Here is a 17383-nt window from a genome sequence, read left to right as displayed (position 1 = left end):
CTCTTGATCCCCTCTTGATCCCCAGGGCAGTGCTCTTTCCATTTCGGCATGCAGGCAGCCTCTTCACCTATTTGGACCTGTTTCCATTGCCCCTAAAGTGAAAGCCTGAACCTTTGATCCATTCCCTGCATCTTGCTAGGGCCTTCTCCTTCCTGAGGATGCTCTGGTCATAGCCTCTGCAGGCTGGGTGGCAGAGGCAGAAGGAAGAAAGGAGAAAAACTCAGTTCTAAGCCTTTAACAGGTGTGGGATTGGCCAGTGAGTAGAGAAGGAGAAACACAGTTATAACTGAGGGGCAATTGGGATTTGGTTTGTAGTACGAAGCTAACTTTCATTGAGCTTTTGCTGTGCACCAGACGCTGCATTAAGTCCTTTCCATGCATTAGTGCAAACCCCATGAAGCAAATAGTAATTAGCCCTATTTTGCAGATGGAGAAAGTGAGGCTCACAGACCAGTGGTCCATAGCTAATGCATGACCAAATCACTTCCACATACAACCATGATCTTTATATAGCCCAAAGCAGTGTGAACTGTTACCCACTTTAACCCAACAAGCCTGCAAAAGGACCCTAAGACCTTGGGAAAAGAGGAAAGCTTCTCTGCAGTGAGATGTGACCACTCTGGGGGGTGGAGGTACAGCTTCAAATGCTTCCCACGTAACAGACTAAAAATATTTCTAAAAGGCATGAACTTGCAAGCCTGCCTCAGAAATGACAACATGGAGAGTAGGTTAAACACCTTTTTTCCTTTATCTTTTTTAAATGGAAACTCCTGATGTCAATTTGCTTTCTTTCCATTTACCCTTTTCTGGTGAAAGCAGTGTGTCTGCAGAATTTTAGTTATTTGAGGGATTTGCTTATGTTCGGTTCTAACGGAGCCCTGGGTGTGATTGCAGGCATACATGGTCCATGGCATGTGGCAGCCGTTACCTCTTCTGATATCATGGCACATGACTTTGCAATGATCACCTCCCTCCATTCATTTTCTGGAGTGTCCCCCAGGGATGGGAGAGGAAACCACAGCAGATCAGTGCCTCAGAGAAGGGACAAGTGTTTCCCAAGCCATGTGGACAGCATATCACGGTACCCTCCTCTAGGTTTACCTCCTAACCAGACCTTGTCTTCTTAGGAAAAACCAGGAAGCTTTTTGAACAACTTAGTAAGACCACTAAACAAAAGAAGATGGACATATTTGTATAGGAGAGGAAGAACTCGATTTCATCCCAGCACGATTTGGTGTCTGTCAGCCTAAGGTGAGGGACCACTGTAATTTAAATCTGGGTATTCCATGACTCACCGGAGTTAGGAACATTTTTGGGTAAAAATTGAAAACATGTGACCCTCTGTCTTCCTTCTCTTTCAAATCTCAAGCTTTAGATAACTCAGAGGCTGCCTGGGGTGGCGCGGCTGTTAAGATGTTCTTCCTAACTCATAACGAAGGGAGTACATTGAGGTGAGAGCAAGCAGTGAAGGGAGGAGGAGAGGACGCAGCCTCTGCAAAGCTCATGGGGAGCGTGGGTCTCTGCGAGGGCCCTGGAAATGCTGAATGAAACCTGCCTTTCTGCGTACGAGCTGCCTGCCTGCTTCCCAAACGCCGCGTCTGCGGTAACTACAAACTATTTTGTATGCTGCATTAGTGACGCTGCCTTAGCCGGCACATCATTACTACTGAGATAACGCTGGTGTGATGTTCAAGTCCAGTGTCCTTCTTAATTATTAAACTGACGCTGCTGAATGAGTCATTCCACGTACCAGATTTTCTTCCTGTGGTTCTCTTTCAAGCGACTAGCACCTTACTTAGTATGTTCCACTCACACCTGAGTTGGTTCTTAGCCAGCTTCCCCAGTCTGCAAAGCCTTTGCAGAACAAACAGTATTCTCTAATCTCCAAACACACACAGACTGCATAAAAAACAAAACCCACAAAAAACTTTCCAGTAAGCTCAGCAGCAGACCTGAGATCTGAAAATACCCAGTTCCCCTCCGCCAGTCCCCAACTTACCAAGTGGTAGAGCGATGAAGAAGGGTAGCCAGCACAAGATGAACATACCGACCACAATGCCCAAGGTCTTGGCTGCTTTCTTTTCCCTGGAGAACTTAAAAAGTTTGACAGCTATGGAACTCCTGGGGTTGTGGCCCTTGGCCTTGGTACTGCTGAGGGTGTCCTCATGAAAGTTCTTGGAGTGGATCCTCAGAGTCAGCTCCTTGGAGTTGGACATCTCTTTCATGACGCCGGCCTCCAGGTTCTTGGTGGTCCTCTTGGCAACGATGTAGACGCGACAGTACATGACCAGAATGACCGCCAGAGGGATGTAGAAGGAGCCCAGGGAAGAGAAGAGGGCATAGAAGGGTTCTTCAGTGACCCCACATTCCTTGTCATCGTTGGGCGCTGGCTCCTTCCACCCAAGGAGGGGCCCGATGGAGATGACCGTGGACAAGACCCAGACACTGAGGAGCGCCAAGATGGCCTTCCTCCGGGTGACCAGCGTGGGGTACTGCAGGGAATAGCGCACCCCAATGTAGCGATCGATGGAGATGGCACACAGGCTCAGAATGGAGGCCGTGCAGCACAGGACATCCACGGCAGCCCAGATGTCACAGAAGATCCGTCCCAGCACCCAGTAGCCGAGCACCTCCAGGGCGGCGGAGAAGGGCAGCACGGTGAAGCTCAGCAGCAGGTCGGCAATGGCCAGGTTGACGATGAAGTAGTTGGTGGGCGTCCGCAGGTGACGGTTGCAGGCCACCGACAAGATGACGACGATGTTGCCCACGATGGCAAAGAGGATGAAGGCGCCCAGCACCAGGCCCACGGAGATGGCCCTGCTGACGTCCAGCTGGGGCAGTGTGGAGTTGCTCGAGGTCTGGTTGGGGCCAGTGAAGTTGGCATTTTTCAACTCGCCCCAGCGGGCAGGTGCTGATGTGTTGTGGCCGGTGTCCAGATCGGGATTCATTTTAGAGTCGGCCCTCCATAGCCTGGGGTGAGCGGGCTGGAAGGGCTGCGGCCAAGCTCCTCAGCTGCCCTGCAACTTTGCTTCGCCCGCGGTCTTCTTCCCAGAGGCGCCCTCCCGGCCAGGAGTCATCTCCCCTGCCCGGGGCAGCGCAGCCCGGCGGCGCGTCTCCTGCCTGCCTGCACTGAGCCGCCCGCTCGCTGGCTGTCAGAGGGAGGCGGCGGCGAGAGGGGCCGAGGCGGCCGCTCCAAGTTTAATGGTCCACGTCAGGCGCGCCGGGCCGGGCGGGCGGGGAGCGGCGGGGGAGGGGCGGCGGGCGGGGGGCGCCCGGCTCGGCTCGGCTCGGCCCGGCCCGCGGCGCGTGTGCGGGCAGCGGCGCCCAGCCCAGCCAGCGCCGAGGAGGGTCTGCTTGCAACGAGCCGCCTCCGGGCTGATGCACGGCGGTGACATCAGGCGGGGGAGCCCGGCGCCCTGACTCCGCGCGGCACTAGGGGGCAATGCGGGTCCAGCGAAGGCGCCCGCAGCCCCGACGTCGCCGCCCTGGGCCGCCCCCGGGGGGCCGGACGCGCGCCCCCCCCGCCCCCACCCCCGGCCCCCGCTGCCCCCACCCCCAACCGACGCGAGCCTCCGGCTGGGGAAGGGGTTAGGAGCAGCCTGAGCGTAGGGACCCCCGCCCCCCACCTTGGGTTGGCCCTCTGGGATTCTTGCCCCTTCTAGTCTCCCTTCAGTCTCAGAAGTGGCGTGGGGTGTTTGCCGCTAATGGGGGGCGTCTGGAGTCAGCACCCAGATTTAGGGGGATATGCAACTTGTGTGGCGCCTAAAAGGACTGCAAGGTTAGGCAGGTGAGAGGGATTTGAGTCAGATGGGAGACATTCCCCACCCCTTCTCGCCTTTACCTCCTTGTGAAACCTCTCTGGTCTCCTAATAAAGTCCAGAGGCTTCTCTTCATTCGTTTATTCACTCACTCACTCACTCACTCACTCATTCACTTATTCATTCGACAAATTGTTAACGAGTCCCCAGCTGCCTGCGCTGGGGGAATAGCAAGTGAACCAAGGAGACAAAGACCTCCTGCCCTCCAGGAGCTTACACTCTACTGGGAGGAGACAGACAATAAATAAGTGAGCCAGTTATGAGGTGTGTCCTGTGCTGACAGTTGTAACAGAAAATAAAGCAAGGAGGGGGAAATGGAATGGGGTGTGTGTGTGTGTGTGTGTGTGTGTGTGTTGTGGGGAGGGGTATTTGCAATTTTAAATGTCACTGAAATGACAAGTTTGAGTCAAGATCTGAAAGAAATGAGGGACAAGTTACTGGGCTATATGGGGTGAGGGGGGTGGTGGTGGTGGCCGTGGAAGAGACCTCCAGGCATTTGGGGAAAAGACTTGCGAAATCTGGATTATTTATTGATTTTTTTCCTTTTCTGTCTGACATTCATGTTGGACATTCAGTTATAGGGACACACTCCTAAAGGTGGGCATATGGTACTTAGGAGAGAAGATATGGGCAGAGGGAGAGCCTTATGGTAGTTGACATTTATTCAACACTTGTGATGTCCCAAACAGTGCGCTAAATATATTTTGCATTTTCTCATAATCCTAAGAAAGAAGGGCTATTCTCATCATCATTTCCATTTTGTGGATGGGACAAGGTACAGCGAAGTTTAACCCTTTGCCCAAGTCCACATAGCCATCATGGAGAGAAGCTAGGAACTTGATCCAACTGCAGGTCTATCTAAAGTTGAGCACTGAGCAGCTGTGTCACACTTTTCCCCTGGAAGCACTCAAGGGGGTGGATTTTTTCCTCCAGATTTATTGAGATATAACTGACATATAACTTTGTATGAGTTTAAGGTATACAATGTGCTGATTTGATATATATTGCAAAATGATTACCATCATAGTGTTAGCAAACATCTTCATCATGTCACATAAATATCATGTCTTTTCTGTGGTGAGAACATTTAAGATCTACTCTTAGCAACTTTCAAGTAGATAATACAGTATTATTAACTATAATTACCATGCTGTATGTTAGATCCCCAGAACTTATTTATCTTATAACTGTAAGTTTGTACCCTTTGATCAACATCTTCCCATTCCACTGTCCCCAACTTCTGGCTTTTAGATTCCACATATAAGCTACATCATATAGTATTTCTCTCTCTTTATCTTACTTCACTTAGCATAATGCCCTCAAGTTTCATCCATGTTGTAGCAAGTGGCAGGATTTCCTTCTTTCTCTTGGCTAAATAATATCCCATTGTGTATATATATATATATACTGTATCTTTTTTATCCATCTACCAGTTGATGGACCCTTAGGTTGTTTCCATATCTTGGCTCTCAAGAACAATGCTGCAATGAACATGGATGTGCAGATATCTTTTTGATATCATATTTTCATTGGCTCTGGCTATATAACCAGAAGTGGAATTGCTGGGTCATATGGTAGTTCTGTTTTTAATTTTTTGGGGGAACCTCCATCCTGTGTTCCAAAGTGACTCTCCCAATTTACATTTGAGGAAGGGAGTGGATTGATTGTTGAAGAGGGACCTGTCTTCCAAGTAGTAAACTTTTGGGACCTGAGTGACTAGTACTAGGAAAGAATTCACATTTATTGAGCTTCTACTGAGAGCCAAGCATTTACTCATTTTCTTTTATTCTTCACAACAATGCTTTGAGAGGGGTGTAACCATTGTCCATTGACAGATGAGAAAACCCTGGTTCCAAGAGTTAGTACATTCCTGAGATCATGTGGTTGTTAGACTTGTGGCAGAGCAATGTAGTGACAGCCGTAGATTGAAAGGTAAAGCTTGATGCCTTCTTTTCCTCTCGTCCAGAAGCTGGCATCTAGGGCTTCCCACTGTCTGCCCTTGATAATCACTATAACCTGGGGTTACTGGGGTGGGGAACCAGGAAGTCACTCAGGGTGATTTACATTTAAACTCCTCAACCTAGAGGTAGGTTCTTAACCTCTTTTTTATTATATAAACATATAATACAAAATATAAATACATTTAATAGATAATATAAAATATAATACATATAATACAAAATATAAATACATGGTTATCACACACCTATCTAAGGTTTTAATCTAAGGCTTTAATCTTCTCCCACCCAAATGCAGAGATTCTCAAATGCACAAAATACACAATTTCAAGGGTTCCTTGAGATTAAGAAATGTGTGGTAGAGACAACCCTGAAAACAGATTTTTTCCCCCTGTTTCAATTAAATTTCCTTAAGTTGTATCTGAAGATTTTAAAATATGAGATTCACAGGTTTATAGCGATTTAACTCCTCAAGAGCTATCAGAAATTTCACTTGCCCATTTTCCCATTTGGGAGGTGGTCTAGGAGGCAGAGGGAAGTGGTAAACTCCCATAGATAGTTACGTGTGGAATTGGATATCAAAGTCCGTTTCCCCAGACCCCAGAGCAGTGCTCCTTCCTCTGCCCAAAGGGAAGCCACACACGATAGCCACTCATGACTTGGTTCAGGCATCAGAATGCAGAAGAGATTATTGAGCCAGATCAAAAGGTTCAAAATCCATGTAGATTTCAGACATATTGTCATTTACTGGTGTCTTTCACAAAGGCAAAACAAACATCCCGCCATAAGGCAAACAGGTATTAGCCTTAATAGCAGCCATGTACCAGGACCCCACTAAGCAACCTTTGCTAATGGTCCTTTTCTTGCTGCTCCTCCCTTCCCTTCGCTGGATATGCCTCTTAACCCCTCTGGCTGATATTTGACCCATGGAATTGACCATTTGTTTAGGTGTCATGAGGATACAGACGATATTTCATTTTCTCGGTACTCCCTGGGGCAAAGCCAAGCATAAAGCTCTGACTCACTCGAGGCTTGGGGAAGAAGAACCTTTTCATTATCCATCTGATTACATTAGAAACCTCTGATGTTGCAAACTCCCATTTCTGTGAGCCATCTAGGAGAGGCTGTCACTGAGTTTGACCTGTGGGGAGACCAGGGCTATGGGAAGTTCTGAGATCAGCTTAGAGACTCGATGGGGGGAGGTCTCTCACCTGTTACCATGCAGTTTTGCATGGTGTTCCCTCTCTAGCTCTCTCAACCAGCCTCACACAGGAACATCTGCTCTGTGTAAGGCACCATGCTAGGTGCTGTGGGCAAATCAAAGATGAATTAAATCAAGCAAGCGATGCCCTAGCCCTGAGCTAGGGTCTGTGAGAGAGGATGACAATGGTGAAGCACCCTTCAGAGAGGAACCTGCTATGTGCCAGGCCCTGTGCTATGTACTCCATGAGCATTTACTCAAAGCTTCACAACAGTGCAAGGTAAGAATTGTCCCCATTTTACAAATGAGGAAACTGAAGTCCAGAGAGGTTCATTCACTGAGTAAGCAGCATTGGTATTCGAAGCATTGTTGTCTGGTTCCAAAGCTTGCATCCTTCTCTCTGCAGCAGACTGAGATTAAAAAAAAAAGAAAAAAAAAAAAAAAAAGTGGCAGAAGGTTCAGTGTTAGCCCTGAAGGAAATCACAGCAGAAAACAGAATGTGATCAGGGTCCTGAGCAAAGCAGAGGTCGGCGTGGGGACGGCAAGGCAGAGCTGGCCAGGCGAGAGGGCTCTGCAGAGGGACTCCTTAGGTCAGGCTTCGTTGCCTTCCAGACCAGGACTTGCTCTGCTGAGGATTTGAGAGCCGGCTTGGATTCTAATTCTGCTTCCTTCATTTTTTTTTTTAAAGATTTTATTTCTTTATTTGACAGAGAGAGAGCAAGAGAGCACAAGCAGGGGGAGTGGCAGAGGGAGTGGGAGAAGCAGGCTCCCTGCTGATTATGGAGCCGATGATGCGGGGGGCTCTATCCCAGTACCCCAGGATCATGACCTGAGCCCAAGGCAGACGCTTAACCGACTGAGCCACCCAGATGCCCCCTGTTTCCCTCATTTAATAGCTATTAATATGACCTTGGGCAAGATAATAAAGTGAACTCTAGCATCAAACAGACCTGGGTTATGTCCCAGTTCCACTAATTTATTAGCTGTGTGTCCCTGGGCAAGTCACTTAATCACTCTCAGCCCCAGTTTCCTCACCTGTGAAATGAAGATTTTGACAGTCCCTAACTCAGATTGGGCTGAGTTGAGGATTAAATGTGTGATAATGTGTGTAAAGTGCCTAGGACAGAGTAATAGTAATAGTATCAGCCAAGAGTTACTAAGGGCTTACTAGATGCTAGGCATTGTGCCCCAAATGCCTTATATACAGTATCTGATTTAATCCTGATAATAATATTGTGAGGTGGATGCTATTATGATTGACACTTTCTAGATAAGGAAACTGAGTCTCAGAGTGGTTGCCCAAGGCTGCAGGGCTAGCAGGTGGCAGAGATGGAATACAATGCACCCAGTGAATGAGGCTACACATGAAATAGAACTGGACATGTGAGGCATCTGCTTCATGAGGTAGACTGAGGTCTTGGGGACTTGAAGGAGAATTTTTACCCTTGATGTAGCCCAGATGGGAGAGATGAGAAGCCCCCTTTCTCCTGGGCAGGGCAGCCCCCTTTCTCCTCTGGCTACAGCAGAGGCATTTCCTCTGCCTCCAAAGACGGCAGGTCAGAGGATCCCAGGACTGAGAGATTTCAGCTCCCTCGGGGCAAACCTGTCCTCCCTGGTAATTACCGTTTGTCAATCTTTGGTGCGGGCTCCCCGGCTCAGAACTTCCCGTAGCACAGCATTTCCCGGTAAGGTAGAGAGAGCTCTGTAGCAGTCCTTTTTGCAGCAGGCTGGTGACGATTAATTGCCAAGTCATCCAGGGGCTGAATTCATGGCACGTGCTCTGGGAGAACCCGGGAACCCTGAATTGGGGGCTGGGGTGTGAACGCACAGGGTGCCAGAACGTGGAGTGTGAAAACCCGCTGACTCTGGAACCGGGGAACTGGTCCCTTCTTCCTTTTGCCCCAGCAGCAACTCTGGTAGGACAAGGTAAACAGGTTGCCGACGCCAATCCGAGGCGTTGCAGACCCGAGGGCCAAGGGGGGTGTGTGTTGTTTTCTCAAATGACTCTGGCTGTCCCTTTATGGCTGTGGCTTTGCCCATCATTTTGCCCAGGAATCTGTGGTGGTCCCAAGATTTCTGTAGAAAGAGCCTCCAGGCTGTGATCTGGTTTGAAGGTGGGTGGCTGTGTTTGCACTGGGCTCTCCCCAAGACCAATGCCATTGTCCACAACAAAGATCTAGGGCAGGGAGCTGTTGGAGGTTTTACTGGGGCGAAAGCTCTCCCAGGGTGCCTATGTATTGCCGCTGCCAGGATTTACTTTCCAACCACATTTGTTAAAACCGCCAAAGGTTAAGGTGCAACACCACAAAACAAAATTTATGGCAATAGGCTCCTTACAGCTGACTTTTCAGTCACTGGCCCCTCTGGGCTCTTTTTTTTTTTTTTTTAAAGATTTTATTTATTTATTTATTAGAGAGTGAGCGAGAGAGAAACAGCATGAGAGAGGAGAGGGTCAGAGGGAGAAGCAGACCCCCCGCTGAGCCGGGAGCCCGATGCGGGACTCGATCCCAGGACCCCGGGATCATGACCTGAGCCGAAGGCAGTCGTTTAACCAACTGAGCCACCCAGGCGCCCTGGGCTCTTCTGTTATAGTCAGGATCACCCACTTCCGCGATGTCAGAGTCAGAAGGACCCTGGAGAGCATCTAGTTCAGGGGTCAGCAAACTCTAGCCGGTGAAACAAACCTGGCGTGTGCCTGTTTTTGTCCGTAAAGTTTTATTGGAACACAGCCAGGCTCATTCGCTCATGTTTGGCCTGTGGGTACTCTCATGCTACAATGGCTGAGCTGAGTAGCTGCGGTAGGACGGCCTGTTCGGCAAAACGTAAAATATTTACTCTCTGACCCTTTATAGAAAATGTTTGTTGACCCTTGATGTAGTTCAATACTGTTATTTTACACGTGGGAACACAAAGGCCCAGAAAGGAGAAGGGATTTGCCAAAGGCAGAGCCAGGGTTAGGAGCCCAGAGATTTGACGCCATCGCCATGACTGTTTTTCGCCACTGGTTTTTTGTTTTTTGTTGTTTTGTTTTGTTTTCTTGCCTCTGTTTGTGCAGTCCGGCACAGGCTCTGAGTTTTGAGTCTCAGTGAGAGTGGATGGGATGCGTGACCTTGGGCGAGCTACGGAACCTCTTTCAGTCTCCATTTTTTTCACCTGAGAACTGCAGATAATGCATCCTATTTCTTGAGATAAGGCCCATACTGGGTCGTTGTGAGAATTAAAGGAGCTATAGTCTGTAACCCTTAGGATGGGACCTGGCTCGTAAAAAACACAATCAAAACATGTATTATTATTACTGATGTCCTTTGTGATTTTACATGTATTAATCTTACCCCCCCACCCCCCACATTACATAAAGAAAAGGGCTACCCCTTACCACTGGTTCTTTAGCTTTTTGGGTCCTGGACCTTGTTGAGGATCTACTGAGTGCTGTGGACACATTACTTTACTCCACTCTTTTCCTGAATTCCTTATAGGAGCTTCCTCAGTGCCAAGTTCCTGGCAGGGCCCCTTGATCAATTGATCTGCAGCCTGTTACTTCTTCTTCTTTTTTTTTTTTTTAAAGATTTTATTTATTTATTTGAGAGAGAGAGAGAGCACATGAGAGGGGGGGAGGGTCAGAGGGAGAAGCAGACTCCCTGCCGAGCAGGGAGCCCGATGCGGGACTCGATCCAGGGACTCCAGGATCATGACCTGAGCCGAAGGCAGTCGCTTAACCAACTGAGCCACCCAGGCGCCCTGCAGGCTGTTACTTCTTATTTTTGTTTGCTGAGCCTCTCTCCCGCTAACTCTATCTCAGTGTAACCTCTTTCACTCTTGGGCAACAGAATGAATCCAGTGCTTTCCCTTTCATCATGGAGCAACCCTTGAACTGAGTAAAGTGAGTGGACGCTGGCCTTATCCTGTCTTCCTGGAGCTCACGGTCTAAGATGAATAACGGGAATATGCATCTGAGGATGCAGAGAGTTGTGTCTGACATTGAACATGAACGTGAGTTAAATAAGGAAACAAATAAATACATGACATAGGTCTCAAATTTCTCCAGCCTTTCTCTTCTTCCTCTTCTGTGCTCTCTGAACCAAACCATTCAACCTTTTTTGGGGGCTTTTCACTTGCGATGGCCACCAAGTTCAGAAAGGTCTAAAGGAAGTGGTGGGAACCTTTCTCCTTGGGGGCATCTAAAAATTATATCTGGTATTAGAGCCCAACTTTGGAGAGGACAGACTGGGCCCCTGGGGAGCAAGGCGAGGAAGTGATGTCAGAGGACAATTTCTGCCTTCTCATTTCCATTCTCTGACAGAGATGACAGCGAAGGGCCCTAGGGTGAGGGTGGGTGGGCATGCTTGGGAAGGGAGTGTGGCATCCCCGTGGGTCCTGTGGGCATGGCAAAGGAGGGAGGAGTGTGAGAAAGAGGCAGTTTTCTTTGCCTATCTCTGCCGTGCATTGAAGAATGCCGGGACAGGAAATGCCCAGCGTTTCTCAGCTATTTATTGGACACCAACCCGACAAATTTGGAAGGTTGCCTCAGGAGTCCTGAAAAGATGAAGGGAGAAGGAGGAGGAGCCTTGTTTTTCTTTTTTTTTTTTTTCCCTTGCCTTTTGTGGGACTTCCCTGGTAAGTGCTTGTGGGTAGGGGATACGGGGAAGATTTTGTGGAAACGTCTAGACAGGAGCACCTGATAAAATGGCTATTAGCCACATGGTATGAATTGCAAGTTTTTGGAGGGGCTTCCAAATATCTCCTAGCCCTTTGGAGTGCTCTCCATTTAAAGGTAAGCATTGCCTTCTTCCCATGGCCCTATTTGAATTAACTATGAGTACAGTTCTGCACCAAGCATGTGCCAAGCTAATTCACAGGCATCATCTTACTTAATTCTCTAAACAGAACTTTTGGGGCAGACGTTGTTGGCTCCAATTTACTGATGAGAAAACTGAGGATAAGAGACATCAATAAACTTGCTAAAGGTTGCCCAGAGTTGAGATTAGAGCAGAAGCAGTTTGACTCAAAAGTTGATGCTTTTCATCTCCCAGATAACCCGAATCTGGCTGCAGGCTGACCTCACTGCTAAACCAAATCACAAGAATTTCTGGGCAAACCTCGGTGGGCTGGGGACAGAGATCTAGAGAGGCAGAAGTCATTTTGGGCTGTGTGCTACCACACAGTACAAACATGAGTCCTTCTCTGGAATTGGATCCAAGGACTACATCTCTCCTGCTAACTTGTCCTCGGGAGCCTCAAGTGAGCTCAGGCTTGAGTCTCAATTCTTCCAAGTGGAAGGGTGGGAGACCTGATCCAATAATTGTCTTTAAGTACTGCAAAGTTTATGTTTTTGATCCCATGATGGCAACCAACTGTTAGATTGAGGGAGAGAGAGAGAAAACGCAAGTGCGTATATAGACTCCAAAGAGCATGAGAGATGCCAGCTGAACCTCAGGAAGTAGCTTATTAAGCTTCAGATCAAATTCTAGTTCCTGCCACTTCCTAGCTTTGTGACCTTGGGCAAAGTTATTTCATTTATTTAAGCTCTCAACTGTTTATCTGTAAGATGGGGATTTTAATAGTATTTACCCCATCAAGTTGTTATAAGGATTAAATGAGACTTTGGCACCTAGAAAGCTCCCAGTAAATATTAGTTATTGTCAATATTTTGTATCACCTTAAAAACACACACCAGATTTCTCAGTATCTGGAATATATAGGTATAGATTTTCCTAGCTGATCTCTCAGTGATACTTTCAACCCTTCACTTGCCAATTGATATAAATGATTCCTTTTTGTTTTTTTTTTCTCATACAAATAGCCCTGAAAAAACAGTGGCTGGAAGAATAACAATCATGGGGCGCCTGGGTGGCTCAGTCGTTAAGCGTCTGGCTTCGGCTCGGGTCATGATCCCGGGGTCCTGGGATGGAGCCCCGCATGGGGCTCCCTGCTCCGCGGGAAGCCTGCTTCTCCCTCTCCCACTCCCCCTGCTTGTATTCCCTCTCTCACGGTGTCTCTCTCTGTCAAATAAATAAATAAAATCTTAAAAAAAAAAAAAAAGAATAACAATCATATAAGCAACAGTAGCTACCACTTGTTGAGAAATTACTGCGTGCTGGGCATGTGTTATGGGCTTTACCTGCCCCAGCTCATTTTAACACAAGAATCCTATCAGGTAGGGGGAAATATCTATCTGGCCTTTGAGATGCAACTTCTGAAAGTGACTCTATCACACCCAGAGCCCAGGGTTTGCTGGAAGTATTTCTTCATGCAGAGAACTCCTAGCGATGTTGGAGACCGAGCCAGAGTGGGTACTTGTGGGCTCCGGGAGTGGGGTGTGGTAGGCTGTTGGCCCCATGAGCTTGCTGTGCAGAAGGAAAGGGAACCTGCAGGCAGGGCCATGGGCTCTTGGCCTATAAGTCTTGGCCACTGGTACAATTAGCATCAACAGGAATTTTCCTTGTGTATCAGAATGAAGAGGCTCACAGACTATAAACCATCACATCAGAGGCTGACCATTTGTGCCCTAGAAAGGCAGGGAAGGAAGGGGGACCCATATGAATCTCCACCTGCCCCCGATACTGCGGAAAGGACCGGATCCACGAGAAGGGGAAGCAGAGAAGGTGGGGAAAAGGGCAGGGAACAAACTCCAATGAATACAGATCTTCAATTAAATTCCAGAGTTTGAATGAAGCAGTGAAAAGAAAAAAAAGGTATTCAGTCTAGAGCTGTTTTCTCTCAAGTTAAGCTGGAGAACTTGTCCCTAAACAGCTGGACCAGCTCCAGGTATAAAAGTTCAGTCGTTTATTGTCACCTGAAAACTTTAGAATGTTCTTTTGCTCAGTCTAGGGGACTGCCAACTTTACCCCTTCCAGGTGCTGTTCTGTTGGAAGCCTAGAGATTTAGAAAGGAAGAAGTCTGGAGCCACTGAGCAGGCAAAGGTTTGCTTAGACAGCCAGTGATGCTCAAGCTTTACTGGGCCTGAGTCACCTAGAGTGAGCCTTCAAATGCAGATTCCTGGGTCCCAGCCCCAGAGATTTTGATCCAGTAGGTCTGAAGTGAGGTCCAGGATGAATAAAGAGCATTTCTTCCCTTCAAGGATCTTTATGGGGAGGTGGGTCATAAACTAGCCTTTAATAACAGAGTGGCAATAAGTAACACTTCAAGCATCTTCAGTATCTAGTTATTTGTCATGCAAATGATGGTAACCAAAAGTGTTACGAGTTTAGACTGTGTATTGCACTTTGTATTGGGTCTGACACATAGTAGGTCCACTCAGTAATGTCAATTCTTCCTTCTAAGGGTAGGAAGCCTTTTCCATGGCTGAGGTTAGCTGGTCTCTGCTGAGGAGGGGTGCTCTCTTTGGGGCTCTGGGGAGTATATTCAACTTGTGAAGACATTTTTTCAACTCCATGAATGTACCCATTTGCATTCAGGATGGATATCTATTTAGAAACAATTATTCTCTTTGTGTTCAAGCTGGTCCCCTTGAACCCAGCTGATTTGCTTGCTGGGCGTATACAGAAGGGAGGCATTCAGAATAAGCTGGAAGGTGCTTGGAGAGGTTGTGTGGCCCTTCCCTCATTTCGCAGATGGGGAAACCAAGGCCAAATAAATGACATGACCATGGTCACTCAGAGCTAGAACCAGGACTGAGTCCTCTGATGTCTAGCCCAAGAATCTCAAAAAGAAATATACTTAAAATAACTATATATTATTTGCATTATTTAATCACTACACAGAAGGAAATAGCTTTTGAAGAAATTATCAAAGTAAATTGTTCCTCTGGTAAAGCTATGGAAAGGTACAGAGAACAAAAGGGAAATCGCCCTTTATTCCACTATCCAGAGAGAACATTACTGTAAATGTTTTGGCAAATGGTTTCTACACTTTACACTCACACATGCACACACATGTGCAATTATGCACACATACACATGCCCACGCACACATGCTTGCACGTGCACACACACGAGTGCATCTTGTTTGGGCCCCTAGCCTCTGTTCAACTTCCCCTGGTCCCCACAGCTGTCCCCCGAGTTCCCCACCTCCCAGACCCAGGCTGACCGTCCCTTGTGGCTCTAGGAGTGGAGACCTTGACCCCATCAGAGCCAGTGAGAGCTCAAAGACCCTTTTGGCAAGGGATCTGAAGATGAGGGGATGAAGTTTTGGAGTAAGGTATGGGGGTGTTCCAGCCATCATGTGACCGCAGTGAGGGTGCTTGTCTGGGTGTGGACATAAATGGAACTCAGTGATGTCGTCTGCCCTCACTCACTCCCACAGGAGTCACAAGAATAATTCTCATGCATTAGAGTAGCTAGTGGGCTGTTACCAATGGATCCAATTCTTCTTCTTTTTTTAAGATTTTATTTATTTATTTTGACAGAGAGAGAGAGAGACAGCGAGAGAGGGAACACAAGCAGGGGGAGTGGGAGAGGGAGAAGCAGGCTTCCTGCGGAGCAGGGAGCCCGATGTGGGGCTTGATCCCAGAACCCTGGGATCATGACCTGAGCTGAAGGCAGACGCCCAAAGACTGAGACACCCAGGCGCCCCTGGATCTAATTCTTAGGAGGGCTTTTGAACAAGTCACTTGATCTCTCTGTGCCCAGTTTCTGCCTCTGTAAAATGGGATAATACTTGAGAGATTACAGTGAGGATAATATACTCCCACTAGTACTACCAGTAGCAATAATAATGATTAAATTTACAGCTGCCTCTATTAATTGTTTGCTGTGGTCAGGACTTAGGCCAAGCAGTTTAATATATTGTTCCATTTAATCTTCACACCCGCAGAGAATGGAAGGGGGATCTGCTGTGTGTGATTTCTTGTATAGCGGTGAGGGACTGAGGTGCGGGACCAGACATCAGCTGGCCTGATTCCTGTCACAGTCATTTTGCCTACGGATACCTTCTGCTTCTTTGAACATTGGTAGGGGGATCTCGGAGCTTTTCTGGGGGTCTTGGCTCTGGGCTACCTCTGCCCTCTGCAGGGGACAGGACATTGGTTCCAGACTAGAGACTGGGAAGTGCCCGCTGGGCTGTCGCTGAGAGGGTTGGGACACCGGCCAGAGCCCTCTCTGTCTGCAGCATCCCTCTTCCTGGCCATGCCCCAGTGTTCCCTAGGTAACCACAGGGGACGCAGCACAGATTTATGGCCCTGCCGTTCCTGAGCAAGTACCTGACGTGTTCTGTCCGAAAGCGATGGTGTCTGGCTCCCAGATGACTCATCGGGAGGGGAACAGACACGTGTGGGTGGCACAGAAGGAAGGAAAACCCCCACTCTCACCTTCCACAAGCAGAGAGCCAAGAGGAATTGCTCCATCACACAGACTGTTTAAAAGGCAGATGTTCAAGGCTCCCATTGTATAGATGGGGACACTGAGGCCCTATTCCATCTGCTCCTTTATTGATTTCATGAACGTTGGTTGAGCTTGGTGCCAGCTTATATTAGATCGCGTGGGGAACACAAACATGGAAAAAGCCCATACTCTGCCATCCACGATGCTATCGATTAGGCAAGGCGAATAAACTGTGGAACGGGGTACTGTCACCAGGGTGGGATGTTAAAGTGTGGAAGGGCCTCAAGAGTCAGCCTGCCAGTCGTTTGTATTTAAATATGTTCCCATGTTCTTTGGGGCTGGGGACAAGGGACTCTGCCCCCGTGTTTGCGGGTGGGCTGGGATTGCCTCCCCACCCCCTATCAGAGCCAAGGCACCTGCTGCAGCTCTCCACCTGGCTGCATAGCGGTCCCAAAGAGAAACCAGTGTGTCTCTCTGACCACCAGCTCCCCCACACTTCTCAAGGGAGACTCCGGCAACATCTCCCCTGACCAGATGCAGTCCCAGTGGCAGCACTATAAGAACAGAACACATTTTGGATGTTATTATAAGAACTAAGTGTCAATACAAAAATCATATTGCCAGTCCAAAAAAAAAAAAAGTAGGTTCAATTTCACTTCATTCTTTTAGCGTCTACTAGATGCTAAGGAAAGCCGAGATGAACACGAAATCCCTCAAGAAGCTTCTAGAAAAGTTTTGGAATATTTTACAAGGTAACATCTAGATGATTTTAAGACAGTTGAAAGTTACAGAGCTGAAATTACATTTTACAGCAGGTTCATCAGTTCATGCGGGTATTTAGCAAGTCTTTATTCATAAAGTATTGTTCCTATCGGTATTCTATTTGGCCTATTTGGCTGGTGCTGGAGGCAGGAGGGAATGCACCTGCTGAGAAGTCTCCTCACTTTTCCCTCTCAGGAAGGCAAGCACGCTGCTCTAAGGCAGAAGGGAGAAAAATAAGATTTGACTGGGTTATTGTAGAGAGTGAACCATCTTTGGTCTCCACTCCTTGGGAGCTTGCTGGAATAGCACACACGGTTTACATAGTAAATAAATCTACATTAATGTGCTTACTTAAAAATAATGTCA

At 47.8% G+C, this 17383-nt stretch overlaps 1 protein-coding gene across 1 annotated transcript in view; it reads right to left on the bottom strand.

The window, feature by feature from the left end:
* ADRA1B (adrenoceptor alpha 1B) overlaps window positions 1-3233 on the bottom strand; it is a 49499-nt gene extending 46266 nt beyond the window's left edge. Inside the window, exon 1 of the mRNA XM_035013462.1 lies at window positions 2000-3233. Coding sequence (XP_034869353.1) covers window positions 2000-2948 — 949 coding nt within the window. The 5' untranslated portion in view covers window positions 2949-3233. The remainder of the gene's footprint in view (window positions 1-1999) is intronic.
* Between the last annotated feature and the right edge of the window lie 14150 nt (window positions 3234-17383).

Source organism: Mirounga leonina, unplaced genomic scaffold (assembly GCF_011800145.1).
Source record: "Mirounga leonina isolate KUSES-001 unplaced genomic scaffold, KU_Mleo_1.0 Mir_104, whole genome shotgun sequence".
Lineage (NCBI taxonomy): Eukaryota > Metazoa > Chordata > Mammalia > Carnivora > Phocidae > Mirounga > Mirounga leonina.
Note: the sequence above shows the minus strand (reverse complement) of the source record. Positions and strands in the feature narration are given on the sequence as shown.